This window comes from Anguilla rostrata, chromosome 8 (genome assembly GCF_018555375.3).
Source record: "Anguilla rostrata isolate EN2019 chromosome 8, ASM1855537v3, whole genome shotgun sequence".
Lineage (NCBI taxonomy): Eukaryota > Metazoa > Chordata > Actinopteri > Anguilliformes > Anguillidae > Anguilla > Anguilla rostrata.
Window position 1 is genome coordinate 22,618,904 of NC_057940.1, and position 22,028 is coordinate 22,640,931.

Consider the following 22,028-nt stretch of genomic DNA (forward strand, 5'->3'; position numbering starts at 1 on the left):
TCTCTTTTTTTACCCAATTATTTTTATAATCCACATTTTTAATCTGTGTATATGCTTGTGATTTTTTTCATATGCCAGTACTTACCATGGCTCGTAAATAAGTTGTGAATAGTATGGTTATCCTAAGGAATTGCATACGGAATGTTTACAAAGGCATCGTTTCAGCAACAAATACAGAATTCATCAGTTTTAAATGTGAAGATCTGATATTTTAAAGACATTTTTGCAATTAACAGCTAGAGGAATAATTACAAGCTTAATTACGATACTAATTATGCTCCACTATGGGGCATGATTTGACCAGCTGATGATCATCACTGCAGGTACTTGACATCTCACCCAACACTACATTATATCTGGGGGAAAACGGTGTTTGGCAGAAACACTTTAGAATGAAAACAAACTGTGGGAATATTACTTTTAATGGTTGCTTGAAACAAGGAAAACAGACAGACCTGCATTAATCTGCCAACATTTTCAGCTTGGTCACTAAAATTAGGCTGACGATTCAGTAACTGAAGCCATTCACAATCCTTAAGTTTCAGTGTAACTGCCTGCTAATCTTTAACTCTAAAAATGAGTGCACATTCCAAAATATTCTCATATTCATAAAAATTCAGTGATATGAACCATATGATTCAATTAACCAGTTGGATAAAATAGAAAAACAACAAACAAAACAAAACACAAGGTTTTCTTATTTTGAGCCCCATTATCAATAGGGAAAACCATGTCAACAGTTTATTTGAATATTTGAGTGGCCCCAATTTCAGGATTGTGATACACCGCTCAGAAAAAATAAAATAAAATAAAAAAATAAAAGCCCAGCATGTAAAAGCAAAAATAATATTTAAAACACACACAAAAACCCCAGGCCAAAAATTGACAGTGTGACAATGTCTCCTCATTCAAATGGACAAAATGAATAACATGTGACCAATGCAGACTACTTAAATGAGCACCATCTTGTACACAGCAGTTTGACTTAAAGTTCGCTAATCATGCATTCCAATCAGTTGGATACTAGCCTAGATCTGTTCTTCACACTAGCTAAACTCAGGTTTCATCTGTGCCCATTATGTCAAAGACTTGGCGCCAGAATGGCTTCAATACCACAGCTACAGGGAAACACGTAACATGGTAAAAGTTGCAAACCTACAGCTTTCAGATTCACAGACATATTAGGCAATTAAAGATCTATTTGACAGATAAATGATATTAAATCAAAGAAACACCCACTGATTATACTGCAGATATTTTTGACCAAATTTAAATAGTTTCCTTTTCTGGGGAGACATTACTCATACAAGTGACAGCCATACAGTTAGAATTTCCGAACCGCAGGACTTATTCCTCATCTATTACAAAAAAAAATCCATACAAATACAATTTTAAGCAGATGCTTGGCAATTGTGTTTTCAATAAAGGCGCATGGTTCTGTAGGAATTATTTCTTAAATGGAATCCAACTACTAAACTGTTGAAGATTAACAACAATGCTAATGGATGGTAAAAACATCTAAGGGACTGAAAACTTGTTTCTAAATTTGCATATGCTGAAGAGGCCCAGTAGGGACAAAAGTACTCACTGGGTTCTAACCCAAATGTCTGCTTTCTTCCCTAGGTAGCACTAAACCACAGTCAGCCAGTCACAACTTAAGTGGAAACAGTGCCTAAATCCTTTCCCTTTTACACACAGTGGCCAATTCCATCCCTTCATGCAAAGCAATTAAAGCAAATACCATTATTTTTCTGTTCTTGGAGAGTGTACCCTCATCATCTACATTTGGTAGAAAACAGGAAATGAATACTTTAATCTCAGAGTTTGAATTTAATCTCAGAAAATCACATTTCCATACACCTATTGTCTTTCACTTTTATTTTCACTAAAAGTTAAATGCAAGATATTTGTAGAACAAAGACTTGAATGTCTGCAATATTCGTTACATGTCACACAGAGCGGCTTTACAGAAATCAGTTGGTATTGTGTCAAATACAGACATCAAAAACAATCCTGCACACTCTGTGACACAACTAGTAGTCTACAGCCACACTAATATTCATGAACAAAATTGGAAACATATTTCAGTGTACCCGCTAGATTTCACTAACATACAACTTAATCTGTAGCTCTTTTTTAATTAAGATGTCGTTTTAAAGCATGCCATTATATACACATCCTATTTTTTGTTTATTATTCAGACCAATCATCTCATCTAAATATGTATAGCTCTGAAATAACCTGACCTTTTGTATCATCATGCCTGCCTCAGAACAATAAGCCAACTTTTAAAGATATCACATACTTCAAGCTCATGATCCCAGTGCCTCCAACAGATGAAAAATAACTGTGCAGTTCTAGTAATTTGTTGTTTTTAACACTTTGTTTGACTAACAGATGTCCCAATCCTGCACCTGCACAGGAAAATCATGATGTGTGGGTGGTGAACATTGTGAAAATTTACAAGAACTTTTTTAAGAGAGTAATTTTTAAGACAGAGGGTCAGAAGATTCTATGGAGAATTAATTGCTGTAGGTCTGTCCTTCTGGTGGTTGACAAAGTTTCGCATTATCTTTGGACAGCATTAGACGCCTTAGGTCTTCAAGAACCATTTTAATGTTATAAATATTCTGCCATTTGGCTAGAATTGGTATGCTACGTGAATCCACCTGCAATGAGAAAGAAATTCACAGTGAATGCTGCGTGAATCATGAAAAGAGGAGCAGTTATACAGAAGTCTCTCAGTATTGCAAGCACAGCAATTTCCCAGTGTCTGTTTTTTTTCTAAAAATAAACTAAGAAACATAGCCCTGAAGAGAATGCATTTTACCATCACACTGAACAGGTTTTGGCCGAAAGACAACCAGTTAGAACCTTTGAACAGAATATTTCACACTGCTACTGACAAAACAGAATTTATGAAATAATCAGTTAAAAGTTTAGGTTTTGCCCATCTTTTTTTATTTACATTTATTATTTTTTTTATTTGACATGTCCAATGGCAACCCTAATTTGGAATGTTCAATCAGCCATTTTGTTCATGTGGTGAACAGCCCTGTGTAACACCGCAGGAAGGCATCCCAGGGCGATACAATCAGCAGATACGCAGGGCTTCCAGCCATGGTCAGCACTGAAACAGTCTGGATTAGGGGTGGGACCGATTACTCAAGTAAACAAGGACTCGCTGGCAGATTTTTAATTGCTTAGAAAAAAATTTCAAAGGAAAATCATACTTAATGAAGCCCCATTTCTCAAAGAGAGAGGTTGAGCCAGTTCAACCATTTATATGTGGTTCTGTTATTTTCTTTGCCTAAAATGAAATACTGTTTCTGCATTTAATGCTGTAAAGAGTATTCATTTAAAAGCACTTGAATCTAAAGTTTGAAGGGTTTCCATATGATCAATAAATATATTTCCTTTAAAGTAATTACCTAGATAAAAATGACCAGTGCACAGTCTGGGCTAATATATTTAGGCTAAATCGACCTTGCATTAACATGCCACTGTCATCCTCTCTCTTTAAATTCTTTTGGTTTATGTAAATTGAAAGTGATAGCTAACTTCATTAAACTATAGGCTTAAGGCTAGATATTTTGCAATCTTAGGCCATTGTACGCCCTTCACAAAAACATGTTAAGGAATTATTAATGGTTTTCCTTTAATGCCATTAATTTAAACTGATCGTTCATTCCAAAGTCTTAGTGGTCCATGGTTGAATGTCATCAACAATTTCAGATGAACTCTCACAAAGGGGGGTCAATGTCATTGAGATTTTGGAATGCATTAGTGAGTTCAAGATTAGAACCTGGAACTGCACTGCAGTTTTATAGAAAATGACAGATTTTTAACCAGTTATCCCTCAAGTCATCCATAGCCGCATATTTAGATTGAAAATAGCCATATGAAATCACGTCACATGCAGAACGTCCTCCTCCTAGAACAACTATATACTCAAACAGAAAATATTACAACTAAACCATGTGATACTATCCATGCGATACAGAAACGCAACTTTAATCCTACACATATTCTGATAAATTCTGTAAGCATTTATTGTTTGCACACAACCCCTTCTCATATCTCAAGCTGTTGCCTGTTTCCACTGAGTCCAACACCAGTTAATTCAGTTGAATATTCAATTCCATTTGCCAAAGTCTATTGCATCACCACTGCTGGGCTAACATGTCGAAAGGGCTAACGCGTCTCGCTACACCCCCTCCTGCACCTGTGAAAATCTTCATTTTTGCATTTATAGGTAAAACAAGAAAGGCTAAATGTTTAATAATGCTCTTTTGTAAATATCTTATTTTTGAATCCAATTTCACCTTTTGTTGGCTGCTGCTCAAATACATTCCATCCATGCAGTATGAACCCCCTTTTGCCAGAGCCCGTTATATTCCAATGAAAGGTTCCTGAATATGTACTTACCGTCCCATTAGAATTATTTACTCCATTCATACTAAGTTTTGTTACAAATCTAACAGTTGGTGGAGCTTGTGGATATTTAGGTCCGCACTCTATTTTCAGGCTGTATATTCTGTTTTCGTACGTGGTCTATAAAAGGAAAAAAGAGAAAAGTAGTTGTCAGCAATAGGAGAATCAGACCCTGTATTGCAAAGAGGAAACTGCCACTGGTTTTCGAATGGGTATCACAGACTTGTAATAGACATTGCGCACATCCTCACAAGAGTAATGACAGCTGTGTGACATATTTCCTGGCCTAACAACAGGATCTCTGGCCTGACCCGAAAAGGCAAACTCACTTCCGTGAGGGGCTTACCCGTGCTGGTCCAATGATCATGCCTGTCCATCTCGTAAGCGTCATGTCTTCGTCATCTTCAAGGCCCCAGCTGACAGTACCATCACCTACTCCTTTCTGTCCCTCTTCAAGCTCTTCCAACAAGCGAAAATTACGTGGAACTGTAACTCCTGCATGGGTGATACAAATCACTCAAATTCAACCATATGTGAGAGTGTACCAAAGCAAAAAATACATTCATTAATTTGAGGCAACAATGAGAGCATGTGGTGACCTTGCATTCCCCATAAAAGGAGGTGATTCTTCCATTTCCAAAAGGTGGAAAAAAAACTTGATTTTGGGATTACATCTAGAAAATGCCACATCATCATATTACAAACCAACAGCCACATAACAATGCGAAAACGGATACACGCTAGGAGAGCCAACTGTAGTCATAACAGAGATGTGAAATGGACACACAGGAAATGGGGAAAGCAACATGGACGAAAAGAGTAACAACAAATTCAGGACAGAAAATTCAATGACAGCTAAATAGATAACAATGCTTAGACAAGGGAATGCGTTCAGCTTTGGGTGAGACCTGCAATTTCCTGATCAGAAAACCTTGAAGTGATCGATGATTATGAAAATAATAAAATGCCCCCAAAACAAACACAATCCGTAGCAAAAAATATCAAGTTAATTAATCCTCTTCATCACTTAGTTAGCTTGCTAAGGTAGATGAGTGCGCTAGATAGCTACCGTTATCGTTTGTATCATGTTACTTCAGTAAATAGCTGTTTTATCTTATGAGTAAATATGGCAAACAGTTAGTCGGTACAAATGTTAATGAATGATCAAGCTGTAAGGCTTAGGTTAGTTATTGGCACATGAGCATCGGTACAAAAATGAACAATAAAGCTGTAATGTTAGTTATTGATAAGCAAGATTCAGTAAAGTTTCAGAAAGGACAGCTGTAAAGTTTGTCATTTCTAAGAAAGCAAAACAAATATTAAAGAATGATCAAGCTGTACCATTCGTTACTGATGCACAAGCATTGGTACAGAAATGATAAAGTTGTACCATAGTTGGTTCAGGATGGTAAACAAATCTTTCTCTTCAACCCTAATAAGACTTAGGCCTATTTAGAGTACTGGCCCGATTAGGCAAGAGACAGATCAACTGGTCTGAACCAGTGTTATCACAGTGGCCCCGGCCAGCAGGGACTCCTCGCTGTCAAGCCCTGAGAAGCCCCACAGACTGTGTGTAGATGTTAGAGGAAGGCTTTAATATTAAAGAGCTAGCTACATAGCTACAGCAGTGCATCAACAGGCACAGTAACGCTGAGACATCAGTCCAGATAGAACCTGAGCCATAGCCCTGCTATTTCATTTCTGCTAATGTTCATTGGGCGAGCAAGAAAGGCATTTCCATTCTATCCCTGTCCAACATTTAAATTTCATGATAGACCTGTCCGTTTAAGCTACAGTAAAATCTGCTTTCTTTGTTTTGTTTTTTTGACACCATGTCATATAGGTTTCAGTAATAAATTACACTCATTGCATTTAAAATGAAAGTGCCCTTTATCCAACTCAATGTGAAACTAATGCAATAGTAGCCTACTTTGTTTTCTGGTGGGGGGAGGAAGAAAATTACATATTGCAGTGGGTGAAAATTACGAGATGCCAATATATTTCTTTGTGCACTAGTCACAGTCTGGACATAAACAAAACTAGTTTGAAGCTCCGCCGAAATAGTTGCCTCAGTCAATAGAATTACCCCTCTCCTATTATCCATTTATAATACAGAGCATCTGCGCAGCAGCAATGCAAATAAATGTAGTCAGTTAGTGAACTGTGCAGTGAAAAGGATCTGAGACTGGCTGAATATCTTTCAGAGGATGCTCGGGCTAGACTATCCCACAGGAATCGTCAATGGATGGTGCATCGATGGGATTGGCCAGTGACAATAGCAATAGCATGCATCAAATTAGTGACACTCACGGCCAAGTCCTTGTATTTATCACGCTTTAACCAAAAGATAGCTATATAATGCTATATAATGTCCGCCGCAAGCTAGCTAAGCAAACTAGTTATTTAGCGAGCTTAGCCGATTTTATAGTAATAAAGCTACCATAATTATTTTAGAAAGTTAGATACCTAGCTAGCTACATTGTTCAGTTGCACAAGACTCCCTGTGTTTCAATCAAATTCCTCAAACCACAATTTTACTGGGTGAATGAATGTTTTTTTTAGATTCTGGTCATATCGTTTTGAAGAGAAGTTTAAAAAAATGAAATATCTTCACTGTGTTAAGTGCATAACTGGATAAAAAACATCTAATGAACTCAACTACATGAAATAATTAACTAAAATATACAGATCACATGATTACAAAGAAAATTACACTCAGCTTGTCTTAAAATACATGGCCATTTCATGGTAATAGTGGTTTCAAAGATACAGTAGTCTAGAATCTGAAGTCTAGAACAAGACGTGGCAAGCAATAGGTTCCAAACATGTACATGGAAGGCTAAATCTCTGTAAACCTTAAACAATCACCAACAACCCAATACATCATAAACCTTTCAGCAGTTAGAACCTTTAAGATGCAACTCCCCTACTTAAGGCTACTTCCACAGTTCAACTGAACATGTGTACAAAAGAAGACAAAAAAGTAGAAATGTACTTCTGTGACCAGAAAAGTAATGTTATTCATAAAAAAATTGTTAGCTAACTAAAATAAACTAGGCTGTGATAATTTGAGCATGAAAAAGCACAAATTATTCCTTCATCAGAAAACTGTAACCTTTCACTTTTAGTCCATCACCTCTTAACTGTAGCCTTATAACCAGGACATTTTGCACCCACAACAGAATTCAAAAGATGCATTGTCCACATTCATGTAATCATTCTTGAATTCCAGAAGAGCTTCTGCTTAGAGAAATGTTGCTTGACAAGTTAAGCAGTTCAACTGAACAGGTTAGAGGAAATAACAATGAGATGAATTTACCCCAGCAAGCCACTGAAAGTTCAGCCAGACTCCGAAGTTGGATTTTAACATTTTCTAGAAAAGTCAAGACACTGTTGCATGCATCTGATACGGTACACAATTGAAGAGAACATAGTGCCTCTGGGTACTCTATGGATCTCCTGCCAAGTATGATTTTGCAGGCTCGCTTCTGTATGCTTTCTAGCAATTTGACTTGGATTTTAGTCAGGGAACTATGCCAGATACGGACGGCACATTTCAGAACAGGCCATAATGTAGCCTATATAACCTGTGTAAATGGAGATCAGTTCTTGGTCTCGAACACCAAGTTTCTTGATGCAGCGTAGAGCAAAAGGCTTCCTATTAGCTGAGGTCAGCATGTGGTCCGCCTGACAATCCCATTGCAAGTCTTTCTGGATTGTGGCAACAATATATAATTTAGATTTTTGGAAAAACTAGTTTTTACCTCAAAGGAAAATGACTTATCCAACTTCTTGGAATTTGATTGCCCTAACATGAACACTGATATGCGGCCCATTGCACAAATAGAACAGGCATTATGCTTCACACTGATGGTGTAAGACAAGAGTGGGCACTACAGACATTAGAAATTACACTATATGACCAAAAGTATCTGGACATCCCTTGATCTGGGGCTGTTTTTCGTGGTTTAGGCTAGGCTCCTTAAATCCACTGAATGCTACAGCATACAATCACATTCTAGACGATTACGTGCTTCCCCAACATTTTGGGGAAGGCCCTTTCCTGTTTCAGCATGAAAGTGCCCCTGGGTACACAGCAAGGTCCATATAAAAATGGTTTTGATGAGAATGTTGTGGAAGAACTTGACTGGCCTGCACAGAGCCCTGACCTCAACCCCATCCAACACCTTTGGGATCAACTGGAAAGCCAACTGCAAGCCAGGCCTAATTGCCCCATCAGTGCCCAACCTCTCTGATGCTCTTTTGGCTGAATGGAAGCAAATCCCTGCAGCAATGCTTCAACATCTAGTATAAAGCCTTCCCAGAAGAGTGGAGGATTTTATAGCAGAAACGGGTGGACCAACTCTATATTAGTTCCCATAATTTCGGATTAGCCTAGATGGTGGATGTCAGGTGTCCATATACTTTTGGGCCATGTAGTGTGTGCGTGTGTGTGGGTGGGGAGGTTTTACAAATGTCTCCAAATCATGAGTTCAGACTAAGCAAATACAAAAGAATTGAATGGGCGAAAACTACATCTCAAAATTATGTTTAAATCACTTGAACTAACTTTAGTCCATTTGTTTTGACTATGTAACTACTTTGAAAATTGTACTAGTTTGAATTGATCAACTTTAATTTATTTTGAAGCTAGCAATCCAATACTCCGATAACTAAAAAAAACTGAAATTAAAAACAAAGTGAACCATCTCTTCAAAGTTCAATGTCATCTAGCTTATGTGAAAATGTTTGCTCAGTCGCTGACTTTTGAATTAGATTTACCTGCAAGGCAGCATGACACATTTAATAACTCCAGAGAAAATTATGGGCATTATATTAATATTGAAGATTTTATTAATATCTGTCCAGACGCTTTGCAAATGGATATTTTAACAAATATATTAACTTTTGAAACCATTTGACACCATTACTGATTTGTGAACCAACACAGTCCATAATTCCATAACTACTCAACAAGGAGATTCGGTCACACAGATGTATCATGGATAATCTGTAGTTACAGATAGTTGGCTAAAACTACAACTTAACAAGTCACTTGTGGCTTTGCAGCCAGGCACAACTGGTCACTAATTTTTGATACGTTAAAAACATGCATTCTTTGGCTTTAAATTTACATTTATTTTAGAATCGATATAAATGTTCCATTTTTACATGAGATGTTCGAGGAGATATGTTAAGTTCAGTTTTCTAATAATTCTAGCATACACTAAATTAGATAATTTAATGAATGACTTCAGGTCAGTACACCCAGGATCAGGTGGCGTAGAATGTTGGCCGGCCCGGCTCTCAGTTGCGTAGCTAAGCTAGTGCCTGCTAGGCACACCCCGCAATGCCGTTTGTTAAAATAAAAAAAACAGCAAATTCTTCTACGTAGCTGCGCTATTGAACATTATTTCAGCCATTTTTTGTTGGATTGTTTCTTACAGAGCCTGTAATTTCATATATATATAGAGCTACATTTATGTAAGTGTGAATATTATTTCCTAGTTCCTTTTTAAACATTTCCCTCTGCATAATCAACGGGCCTAGCTTCCCTCGCTTGCTGCCAGCATTGAGTGGTGAGCTAGCTAGTATTAGCTAGCTGTTAACATCGTTAAATCCGCCGGCGCTGATTTTGCGTGGCTAACAAACATGACAATCGGTTGAACACCCAGTGTATCGGTGTATAATGCCGTTATAAATATATAACCTCTAAAAACATAGTATCTTTCATATACGTTTACTTCCCTATGCATGTCTTTCAGGCCCATAAAGGCACCGAAACTACTCACCAAGCTAGCTCGCTACTTCCTGACTGAACAACGGGGTAATGCTAGCAAGCTTGCTAACGTCTAGCAAGCTTGCTAACGATAGCTGCTGCAGGGGAGCGCCAGCAAGTGCACGCTTTGCTTTAGATAAGCAACAGCTAATAAGAAAGATAACTGCAAACGTTAGCTAACCAGCAAAGCAGTATGCAACATCTTTGCATGACCGAAGCTGGCCCACTGCTTTTATTGAAATTATTTTGGACAGAACTTCATCTCCAAAACAAACTATCCGATTCTAATCAACATTCAGATCATAATGAGTGACTATGTACCGAGGACCTTCCTTCCTCTAGTTAGGCAGTCAAGTAGTCAACAAATATCTGAACCCTTCAGACAATATATACTTAGCTTGCTGGACATTATATACAAATCGGTGCACTCGTTGTCATCTTAACAGTAACAGAATTCTAAAATATGTATATTTGTCTCTGTAAATAGCACAGATAGTTTCACAGACCTGAGGAGGCTGCCATCTTGTTCAGTAGAATCTAGAACTACACGAATCGTGTCATCACAGCCAGGGCCCAGGTGACCAATGCGTCATCATTCTGTCAAGGGTTAGGTTCGAGAGTGCAAAATCCGGGCACAAAAGCAGAGAGGTATCTATCATAATATGGAAAAATGCAAAAAATGAAAATAACTATCCCAGCAAAAGATATTTTTAATTCTTTAATAGTTCATGCAAAAATGTGACTGAGTAACTTCAGCCAAATGGCCCACCCAACTACTAAAGCCGACATGGTGCTCATGTCCAAAAGACTTTCAGACCGCTTAAAAGGGATAGTTCACTTTCTGTTGATGATGATGATGATGATGATGATTATTATTATTATTAGTAGTAGTAGTAGTAGTAGTAGTAGTAGTAGTAATTGTCCTTCTTACAGGCCTATTTATGTATATTACCCAATTATTCTTAAACTAATATTATATTATTAAATATTAAATAATATAATTCTGTGTTGGAACAATTTCCTACATGGCATGCAAGATGAGACCACCCTGCATTCAAGGAAAGATGTAAGCTACTGACACAAGATTAAAACCATTATTATTTACGGTTCAACAATTTATGAACCTGCATTGCGGCTACAAGACTGACTGAGGACAAGTCATGACACAACCACTTTTCTACCTATAATAGGTACTCATGAAATTAGTGACAAAACAAAATCGTTAATTTCTGCCCCACTAATCAGTATTGACCTCCATAACTGATGATTACATGCCTGACATCAAAATGTTTGGCGGGTATCATTGTGAACACATGCTACAAAACTAATCTGTTCGTATGAACATCATCTGGAAACATAATGTCGCTGAACAAGCTTGAAGTGCTTCTTGCTTCAGAACATGATGGAAGGTTTTAGACAGCAGGATGTTCTCTGAATGACTGCAGTATCGACTGCTCCGGCTGATCAGGCACTTGCAGTCTGCCAGCAGTTGAGAAAAAGGCAGTGGTGGGTCAGCTGATGGATAGTGAAGAAAAAATGTGTGACTGCTTGTTGCCACAAGGAAGATATTTGTGGTAGTCTGTTCTCCCAAATTGATAAGAGGGCATGGCAGTGGGGTTCCGGTTTCAGTGCACACACAGCATCACCTGCACTCGCTGCATTCTTCTAGTTACAGTCCAGTTCCAGAAGTGGTGTCATTTGGATGCGTCAACCCCTCAGTGGATACAAGGCTATCACGATTGTATACTTTGGCGCAATGTTTTTCACATGCATACGTACTGGGAAGATAGTTGACTAAGCAGCCTTGTATTTAGCTTTATTAGCGATGAAGGTAGCTAACAATACTCTGTAGCTGGCTTTATCATCTCGTAAGTTAGCAGCTAGAGGAATTTCCACTTTCTATTGAATTAGAAGTAATGTGATCAAAAGCAGTGAAATTTTGTTGCAAAGAGCGTACACGTCTGCTACAATAAGTCACATTAAGTTTGAGGTGATCACAAATGGTTCATGTACAACTTAAACGTTACCCCTGGTCCAATGTTACATCTGCAAAGTATGTGGAGGACTGTTGTAACAGAGGTGCAGAACAACTGTACCAATGAAAAATAACTGCATATATTGCTAATATCTGCAATATTTACAGGACAAACCGTTGTTGGTTCAAAACAGCATATTGTGCATTAATGTTTAAACCAGTAACCGATTGGGAAGGTCCTTTTTTTTGTTTATTGCCAAAAATGGTATGGTACGAGTAGTGGCTTCATCATGTTTTCACTAGATAGCGATGAGCGTGGAACCCTATCCAACTGAACACTCCCATTCCTTGTGTGATACAATTGGCAATTCCATGTCACCCTATGGTGAATCAATCAATAGGAAATCAATCAAGTATGGGTATATCAGCCATACTGGGGGCCTCGTGTAGTTGTTTAACCAGATGAGCGGAGAAGAATGTGTGTATGGGCCGTAGAAATTACGTTTGTCGGAATTAAAATATGCTGAATAACGCATAACTACCTTACAAGATATGTTTATTACAAGCTATAGTTTTAAACCATTCCATTCAACAATCCAAGGATACAAACAAAATTGACATGTTCTGTATTTCATTAACATTTTCAAAAATATCTTTTAAGTGTCAATAAGAGCAACAAGAAAGACAGCAAAATGAAATGAGTATTGAAACTCAATAACTGCAACCACTTCCCACAGAACAATATATTTAAAGCAAGCGTACAGTCTTCCCTGTGACTGTTAAAAAGTCTTCATCAGACAGCGCTCGAAGAGCCTCTTCAAACATGTCCTTCGTGATTGCCTGAAATACAAATAAATGCATTAACACCATGAGAGGAAGCAACTGTAATAGGTCCATCTGTCCATGCATCTGGAGTGTGGTGAAACTTCTCTAAGGGGTAAAGAGATGAGGGCTTACCAATTCAGACTGTGCGCGGAGATCATCGAACAGCTGCTGGTATTTCATGGCTGGAGTCCTGCCCTTTGTCTGGATCAGCTTCTTCAAAGCCTGGGCTATTTCCTCCTTGCGCTTTCGGGCAGTGGCACTCATTCCTGGGCAACATTCAGCGGTATGTTAGAGCACCATACAAAACTCAAACCATACCATTTTCAAATTATTCGCGAAAGCATCGCAGAGGAATACGCAAGCTCTCAGTCAACCCTGACCTGCTGCTAAACAACCAGTAGAGACCAAAATATTTCCAATGACATGTTACCCACTGTACAAGGACTGCAGTAAAAATAAATGAATAAATGAATGTCCAACTAAATATATTGAAGTTTCCACAACTCATGCCAAATGAATCGTTACTGCCACTGCAGGGTGTTGGACTGGATATGAAAGACTTTTTAAAGTTGGAATACTGAACTTTTCACTTGCATTTGAACTGAATCACCAAGATATGAAGCTTGGGGCAACAGTAATTTTCCCCTTAATTTTTAATAGGATAATATCCATACAGTGCATTTCGTCCTCCAATAGATAAAAACCAGTAAAACCAGTTCAAAACAACAAATAGTGAATTACTAGAGTACTACTTTTAACATATGCTTATCAACATCTAAAACATTTGCAGCGATCATTTTCATCCTCACCTGTGGTGAGAATTGAAATGTCCACAAATCCAGTCCTGGGATCTGTGGCAGACTGTTTCAGGGCTTCACGATGGAGCCGCTTCGCCTCCTCAACGTCGATGGTCTCCACTTTGTCAGAGAAGCGCACCTTGGCATGGGCCTCCGCCAGCCTAATAAGGGACTCCAGCTGGCGAGGATAGGCAGACACCATGCCCCTCCCACTTCCAATTTTACGCATGTCCACATAGGCCTAAAGAGACAGGGGTCACATCTTCACCTGAACACAACAGATCTCGCAATCAAGATTTTAACAAGAAAAGGAAACTAACTGGGTGTACCTCAATAAGTGCCTGACTAGCTTCTTCGCTTAATCTGGGGTTAATGTAAGTGCGAGCGTAAGCAATGTAGTCCTTAAGAACAGCCATGTCCAGAAACTCTTCCTCGATTTGCTCCTCGCTTTGGTGATACAGGGCTACCAAATGGTGAGCGAGACGTCGGTCGTAGGCTTCATCTTGAGGATCGAGCATCAGGAAGATGAGATCAAATCTGTAGAGGGAATATAACCATATAATCCATGAGCTCTTCTCAAACAGACGATGCATGTGCCTCAAAATGAAACCAAACCAATAGTTTAGTATGAAGCTGTGTCTAAGATTATTTACTTCTAAGGAAAACTCATAGTTTTGAGTTATAGTATATAGAAATTGGAAAAAAGTTTATACTTTGTTCATCAGTAAATGTGGATATTTTAACTGAATTCTTCTCAACCCAGTTTTCTTATATATACATATATATATGCACACACACACACACGTATATATATATTTTTTTACCACAAACACCTATACTGTACATTTCATAATACTAATGTGCAGGAGTACTTATGATCTGTAAATGTTCAGTGCAATAATAAAGTAAATGTTTACCTGGACAGTAAAGTGTGTGGAAGCTGAATATTTTCAATTGTGGTCTTTTTCGGGTTCCACTGAGACCCCACTGGGTTAGCTGCAGCTAGGATCGAGGTGCGAGCATTCAGCTGGCAAATAATTCCTGCCTAAAAAACAAAATGCATAATTAAACCCAACATTAATGTTCTGTATACACAGAAGTGAAAATCAACAGATGGGGAGAAACCGTAGCATTAGCTCCAGGGAGTTCACACCGTACCTTGGCAATAGACAGTGTCTGCTGCTCCATGACCTCGTGCAGCACCGACCGCGTGCTGTCGCTCATCTTGTCGAACTCGTCGATGCAGCAGATGCCGTTGTCGCTGAGCACCAGGGCACCGGTCTGCAGGACCAGCTGCCGGGTCTCAGGGTCTTTCATAATGTAAGCAGTCAGCCCGACGGCGCTGGAGCCCTTGCCTGAAGTGTACTGGCCACGGGGCACAAGGTTGTTAACGTACTGCAGCAGCTGGGACTTGCTGGTCCCGGGATCTCCACACAGAAGGATGTTGACTTCAGCGCGAAAGTTTCCCCTCCCAGTCTGGCTGAAGTCTTTCCTAGTGCCCCCGAACAACTGCAGCAAAATTCCCTGGGAAAATAACAGAAACCCGCTCTGTTTAGGAGAAACACTTTGGATAATAAATGGTTTGAAAATGAACATGACACGTTCTCTTAATCTGTAATCACAACCTCGATTTTTGATTCTAGAGTGCAGACAAGCACGTCCTATTCAGAAAAAAGCACTCGATCACAATACAAATTTAAGCAGAAATGACAAGTCCAGTTTACAGGTGTATAAGCAAGCACCCAACTTCAATCTTGGCCTCAAAACCCAGACAACACAATGTACACGTTATGTTCTTATTTCACCTAAATAAATACCAATTCCTCTTCACTAACCTGTACCCTAAATGAGCAGTTAAGAGCACAGATGACTGCCATCAGCAGAACATTTCACTGATTAAGCATGGCAAAATTTTTTGATTCTTTCAGCTAATCCTCACCGGATTAATGGATATTTTTTGATCAATGCACTTCAACCAATTTTAAAAAAGTTTCCAACACACTGGGAAGAACACAAAAAAAATCATTATCTTAATATCTTTCCTGCTTCCTTTGTATACCTCTAAACTGAAAACAGGGTTGAACAGTGACGGGTCTTGGAGGAGCTTACCTTCTTGATGTCCTCCTGCTCATAGATGCTGGGTGCCAGCGCTGAAGACAAGCGGTCATATACGTCAGGCTTGGCCGCCAGCTCCTTCAGCACCCGGACACGGTCCTCCGTGAACAGCTTCTGCTCCGCGTCCTTGTCCAAGCCGTGGAGCCGCTTCTGGTCCGTCTTGCGGAAGTGGATGGCATCTATGTGGGTCTTGTACACGGACTTCACGTTGCTTTGGCGTGGGTTGACTCGCATGGGAACCGCTCTATAAATGCCTGAAGAGCCGCACGGTTGCCAGATTAATGCTAAATTCATTCAGAATCCTATGAGAAACCAAGGTCAGCCAAACGGCCAAGTAACATTAAAACATTTTCTTTTTTGTTAATAAAGGCAGCTCACCAGTTATGTTGATTCGGTCACCAGGCTGCACCTTGTCGACCAGGTCATTGTGAGCGTAGACCACAGTGGTGTGAGGGGTTTGTCCAGCAGGCATGTCGTCAGGAGATTCCTGCAGCTTTATCTGGAATCAGAGTTAAGAAACTGGTTACAATTCACTGTGAAGAAATCCACTGCTGGAACATAAGCAACACACTACATCCTTCCATTTCTCAACTTGCACCAAAAATAACACTAAATCAGGGATGTTCCAGCAATCAAAAACCACAAGGAGGATAATTAATTTATATGATTAATAATCTAATGTATTGTTTCACATATATAGGCTAATCAGTCTCCCAAAAAGGGCAATTTATACATAAATACACTGCACCATTAATAACCTGCTTTGAAATGAATGCATATGCGCACATTGTCCGGACCTAATTGCAGATGCAATCAAAGCTCAAGTTTGTCAGCTACCTGACGTAACCTAAATAGGTAAGCAAGTAGGCCTGTGTTTGTGCTGAATCCAGCTGCATCATTAAGTGTTATGAACCCTTTCCAAAATGTGCCAAGACCCTCAAAACGCCTTCGGGCTAGTTTCAGTCTTCCAGCAGAAACCATAAATATGCACCAAGATTCACAGAGTGGGTCACTTAGGGCCATTAGGGCCACACTAGGGAAACCAGAGGAGCAACGTGGCTCATGGTGCATAGGAAGGCGTCTCTCACCATCTGCTTGTCGGAGAAGGTGGAGCGGTTGTGGATGAGGGCCATGCTGTGGGTGGTGTTGCAGCCGCGGCAGACGGCCGGCTCGGCGATGCGCCCGCGGTCCACCTCCACGCGCGAGCTGAAGGCGCACACCTGGCACCTGAAGAAGGCCTCCTGCATTTCGGGGATCAGCTGGGAGGTTCGGATCACCATGCCACAGATCGTGATCAGCTGATCAATGTCTGAGGATACCGAAGACCGGAGGAGGTGGACGGATTAATTTTAAAGATGATACATAAGCTTACAACACCCCCACAGTAATGAGAATAAAAGTGAAAACCCATCCTATCAAGTTGGCAAAGAGACTTCTTACCCTCAGGATTGAGGTTCCTCATGTTTCTGGTCTTCAGAGCGTTGTAGGGACGCACCTGGATCTGGTGCTCCAAAATGGAGTCAGGGAATCGCTCAAAGAAGAGCTCGTTAACAGCCATGTCAAAAGTAGGAATAACTTCCTGCAACACAAAAACCAATTTAAACACTACGCACTGCAGCGTACGTCAAACTCAACAGAATTTGTAGGCGGCCAGGCATCTGAAATGATCCCGCCGTCACAAACAGGCAGGAAAGGACTGCATGAACTGCAGAGGACAGGTGGGTTACCTGCCAGGTTGCATTACCTGAGGATAAGAGATCAGCTGCCTGTACAGGTCGCCATCAAAGGCCTGCAGGTCCCCACAGTTAACATTCAGCACTGGCTCTCCAACGACATTGATCTACAGAAAGGTCAGAGAGTCACACACCAGAAGCATCGTACGGGTTATGTACCGTTTAAACACCACACATTGTTTGCGGGATGATGTGGGGTTCAGCACCACACCGCAGGGGGCAGGCTACCTCCTCCAGTTTCTGCATGTAGAGGGGCTCGTTCAGATCGAGCCCAGCGTTCTCATCCTCCCTGGAGCCAGGATCAGTGAAGCGCTGAAGGAATCTCTGCAGACAGAGAGGAACAGGCGTGTTAAAGCAGTCGGAGGCTCCTCTGAAGATGGGGGACTGTGCAGGATTTGCTAACCGTCAACATTAACACATGAATCAACAAGATTTATCCAAGCAACAAACCCAATATAAACACTTTACTACAATCTAGTTTCAGTCTGGCGACAGGGTTAGCCTGTCAGTGAAGTGAGAATATAGAAAGATAGCTAGCCTGGAAAAAACAATCCATTAGTCATTCTGCCACCTCAAACCATCTGGGCTACAGAACATGACTGTCTACACTTATTTCTGCATGGCCATGGAAAATTCTGTGTTGTACAGGGATTAAGCAAATTGAACTTGATGTAGGCTAAAAGTCCAGGTGACCACTCCTGGGCATTGAAACTTCTAGAGTGAATGAAGTATTCTTTATCCAATTAGCCAGATCAAATGTGTTTACAGCATCAAAGAATCCAAAAACAACTAATAGCCCCAAGGTCACCTGATCTTGGAAGCACTTTCCTCTTTTGTTGTATGGAGGGTCTACTAAAGGAAATACTACCGATCCAATAAGTGTACCCCTACCTACTGCATGACTCCTGCTTCTAGGTCAGCCTGGATGAGGCCACGACAGTTGAAAAAAGGGTTTATCTGATGCCTTCTCCGTACCTGAAACTTCTCCTTGCAGGTCCCCACATTGACATCAGTGCCCCAGATCACCAGCTTCTGTCCTGCTGGCTGCTCGCTGGCCACATCACCTCCTGAAGGCTGGGAGGAACACAGTCAGTCACCTTTGTTTTGAGAGCAACGGGACGCGTGCGATGGAGCACGAGAAGACACAGGCGACGGAATGACAGCCACTCACCGGCTCAGAGTGCAGGTCCACCTGGCGAGCCTTCCGGACGGACCCGAGATCGGCGCGCTGCCTGGCGGGGGTCCCGCGCGCTCCGCTGCGAGGCGTCCCCTCCATCCTGGAGCTGGGGGTGCCGTACATCAGCGGGGAGCTCATGTCAATCTCACTCGGGGGAGCTAGAACAAGAATTTCATCTTGAAACATGCGATTATGCCAGATATGTAAAGATAATGATAATTTGTTGCTTATTTATACAGCACCCTTTATACCTATATTTTTCGCATCAGTCAGAAAACAGCATATTCTAGCAATGTTTTAGAGCTGAATAATTAAAAAAAAAAAGATATCACTGTACGTGAGCCTGACAATTTTGCTACGCATCAGGCCACCGTCATACAGTATGCACCTGCTACACACAAATCAGCAGCAGGTACAAATCAGCTAAGGTGCACTGCAAATCTGAATAGACTTTTAACCGTTTTTCAAACTCCACATGGACTACATAAACTTTCGAGCACCATCACACAGCGCCAGGCAAGTTCAACAGCACCTGGAACAGCAGGCTACACAGAGGCGCTAGGGCTGGAGCGTACCCGAGGGGCGGGACCGCAGCGGGCTGGAGAACAGAGAGGTGTCCTGAGCCACCGGGCTGCGCATGTCCGTGGCGGGGGACGTGGGCATCGGCTGCAGATCCGCGGTCGAGGTGTCCTCCGTCCGGCGACGCTGGGATGGAGGGGAGGAGATCCCATCTCCTAGTGCTGGACCCAAACATATGTACGAGTTACTGCATAGCACTCAATATTCAGTTAAAATGCAGTTCAAACATTTCACACAAATCTTCACATACAGTTTCAACCTAGTTACTGTAAATCCAGGGGCTGGTCAGTAAATCAATCTTCACGAAAAGGTGTACAAGGTCGGTTCAACGCCAAACCGGTGAGAGCAATTAATGGGAGGGACAAGCCTCTGCATTCCACCATTTTCAAACAAGAAAGCCAAGATGCGCGTGCTGAGCCTTGCATCAAACGCTATTGGTCCAGTGTGATTCTGCCACACACTACTCAGACTAACTGCATCCTGACTCAAATTCTGTAATCAATCCCTGAATTTTTCAGGTAGTGACTTTGTTTGTAGAGTGTGGCTGTCACTCTCACATCCAGATTGTGTATGGACCTAACAGGACCTAACATTGCAATATGGAGTGACAACTGTATTTAGCCTGCAGTGTGAATGTAGCCATTGAGCACCTTTGGGATGAGGTGGAATGGGAGGTTCATAGAATTAGTGTGGCCAAAACATCTTCAGGAACTGCATAATATCATAGACAGTATGGCCCAAATATATACTTAAATATAAATCACAATGATCCATAACTCACGGGTAGGTGGATTGCTTCCCCTCCCACGTTTGCCGTTACTCGGGGTTGACGACGGTGACGACATCATGAGCACTGTAAACCATAAACAAAATAGAGGGTTTACACAACCAGGCCAAATGCAAACTTTAACAAATGCCAATACACATTAGCATATCATGTCATAGCATGTTATATTATGCGACCTAAAAAAAAAAAAATAATAAAATAAAGTTGGCAAAACAATGCTACTGTAGCTCTGAACTTCGCTAAACACAGCTCCAGCTAAAGCATCAGACAAATAGCTACCACGAGCTAATAATTCTGGCAGCAATTAAAGCAACGCAGTCTTTAAAATATTAACCATTAACTTAACTACCTACTCGCAGCTGGAAAGCTAACTAACATTAGCGAATTCGTATGCTCTTCAACAAGATGTTAGCTGTAGCGACCATACAAATGCAACTTTCCAGAACGACTGTATTTAGAATTGAGTAGCACATACAAACACTAAAAAATAGAAAATGTGACTTGAGGCCTCAGCAACACCAGGGAACTCGCAGAAACAACACAACATGCTAGTTTGCTAACTTAGGGTACGATCTACCGTTAGCTACAATACATAAGACTAAGAACACACCAAGTCGATTTTATTGTTGCGGTGATGTACCGTGTACGTGTACGCTCTTTTTACACTAAACGCATCTTAACAACAGTAACGAATATCACTGGAAGCCAAAATACCTTGTATAACAACAAATATAGTATAAATATCATAATATAAGCATATATTTCGTACCAACCTCTCTCACTGTCCTTCCCTTCAGTAATAATAAATTCGCGCGAAATACAGCCTGGTGACGTATATTTCGCGCGAATTTCTTACCAATAGTTAAGCGCGATTTGGGTGACACTTTCTTTTGCTATTTTATAGGGGACGCTTGCCGTACGACAACGATTTTAGCAAAATTATTATAAAATGCTGTGCCCATCAGATATACCACATATATGTATAGGACGTATTTAATTTATTTTATTATTTAGAGCTCATCTAATCAGAATTTCATGACGTTGAATGTCGAGCTTACACATACTTGCCTACACTTCCATGGTTTATACCATTATTTCGCGGCAAAAACTGAAAGGAACGAACACCTCACGTGGTTATCTACGGGGTTTATTTGGCCGGCAACTGGCTAGCCACTCGCAGGTTAAGTAAGTGGAGGGAGGTCATTGAAATGTACGTAGGCACATTTAGGCAGGCTACCATGTTGGTGATGGTGAAGTTGCAGATTTGCAACGTTTACGCTGTTAAAGCTCCCGGAAGACAGGTAGAATCGTGTCCGTTCGTTCGGAGTGTGCGTGCGCCCTTTTACTTTACGCCGAGAATTTTGCACTAGTCATCAAAGGTGTGCTTCAGAAGAGCTCGTCATTCTCCGCAGCGGCTGCATTATTTTGAAGATTCGCAATTGGCAAGTGAAATACTGCATGAGGCCTGCAGGTGTCTCCCAAAGTACGTCTTGAAAGAAATATTATTTAGCGACGTGTCTTCGAGGCGACTCTACAAGGCAGTAGAGTCTAATCTTAGCATCATTCAGATAAAACGTACTGCACATTAATTGGTATGAATCATCGTCTGTATGTCAAAACGTGTACAGTTTTGTACAAAATACTTGTATTTATTAATACGATTAGAAAATACACATTTATTGTACATAGGCCTACCCAATGAAAAGCAAGCACACATTTGGCACCAAATAGATATAGGCCTACTTGTTTCCCATGTGGCAAACACACTGGTGACCTGCCCTTTCTTGTCTCCTTTTTCCACTGATGGGATGCCTGCCCTCTGGTCTG

At 40.7% G+C, this 22,028-nt stretch overlaps 2 protein-coding genes across 3 annotated transcripts; both read right to left on the bottom strand.

Moving 5' to 3' along the window:
• Positions 1-404: 404 nt before the first annotated feature.
• ube2v2 (ubiquitin-conjugating enzyme E2 variant 2) lies at positions 405-10,857 on the bottom strand. Of its 2 annotated transcripts, none has more exons than XM_064347059.1 (4): positions 10,720-10,857; positions 4,781-4,929; positions 4,429-4,554; positions 405-2,669 (listed from the first exon to the last, which is right to left on the bottom strand). In XM_064347059.1, exons 1-4 carry the CDS (start codon positions 10,733-10,735, stop codon positions 2,523-2,525), a joined length of 438 nt encoding a protein of 145 aa, XP_064203129.1. In that variant the 5' UTR covers positions 10,736-10,857; the 3' UTR covers positions 405-2,522. The 2 variants fall into 2 exon arrangements, with proteins under 2 accessions (XP_064203129.1, XP_064203130.1); XM_064347060.1 differs by lacking the exon at positions 10,720-10,857 and adding an exon at positions 10,227-10,249.
• A 1,870-nt stretch (positions 10,858-12,727) lies between these two features.
• mcm4 (minichromosome maintenance complex component 4) lies at positions 12,728-21,101 on the bottom strand. The gene is made up of 17 exons (XM_064347061.1): positions 20,975-21,101; positions 20,196-20,267; positions 19,411-19,575; positions 18,830-18,993; positions 18,634-18,732; positions 17,887-17,982; positions 17,670-17,765; positions 17,366-17,504; positions 17,014-17,234; positions 16,304-16,424; positions 15,920-16,179; positions 14,969-15,334; positions 14,728-14,855; positions 14,140-14,347; positions 13,823-14,051; positions 13,146-13,279; positions 12,728-13,028 (listed from the first exon to the last, which is right to left on the bottom strand). Exons 2-17 carry the CDS (start codon positions 20,260-20,262, stop codon positions 12,936-12,938), a joined length of 2,586 nt encoding a protein of 861 aa, XP_064203131.1. The 5' UTR covers positions 20,263-20,267; positions 20,975-21,101; the 3' UTR covers positions 12,728-12,935.
• Between the last annotated feature and the right edge of the window lie 927 nt (positions 21,102-22,028).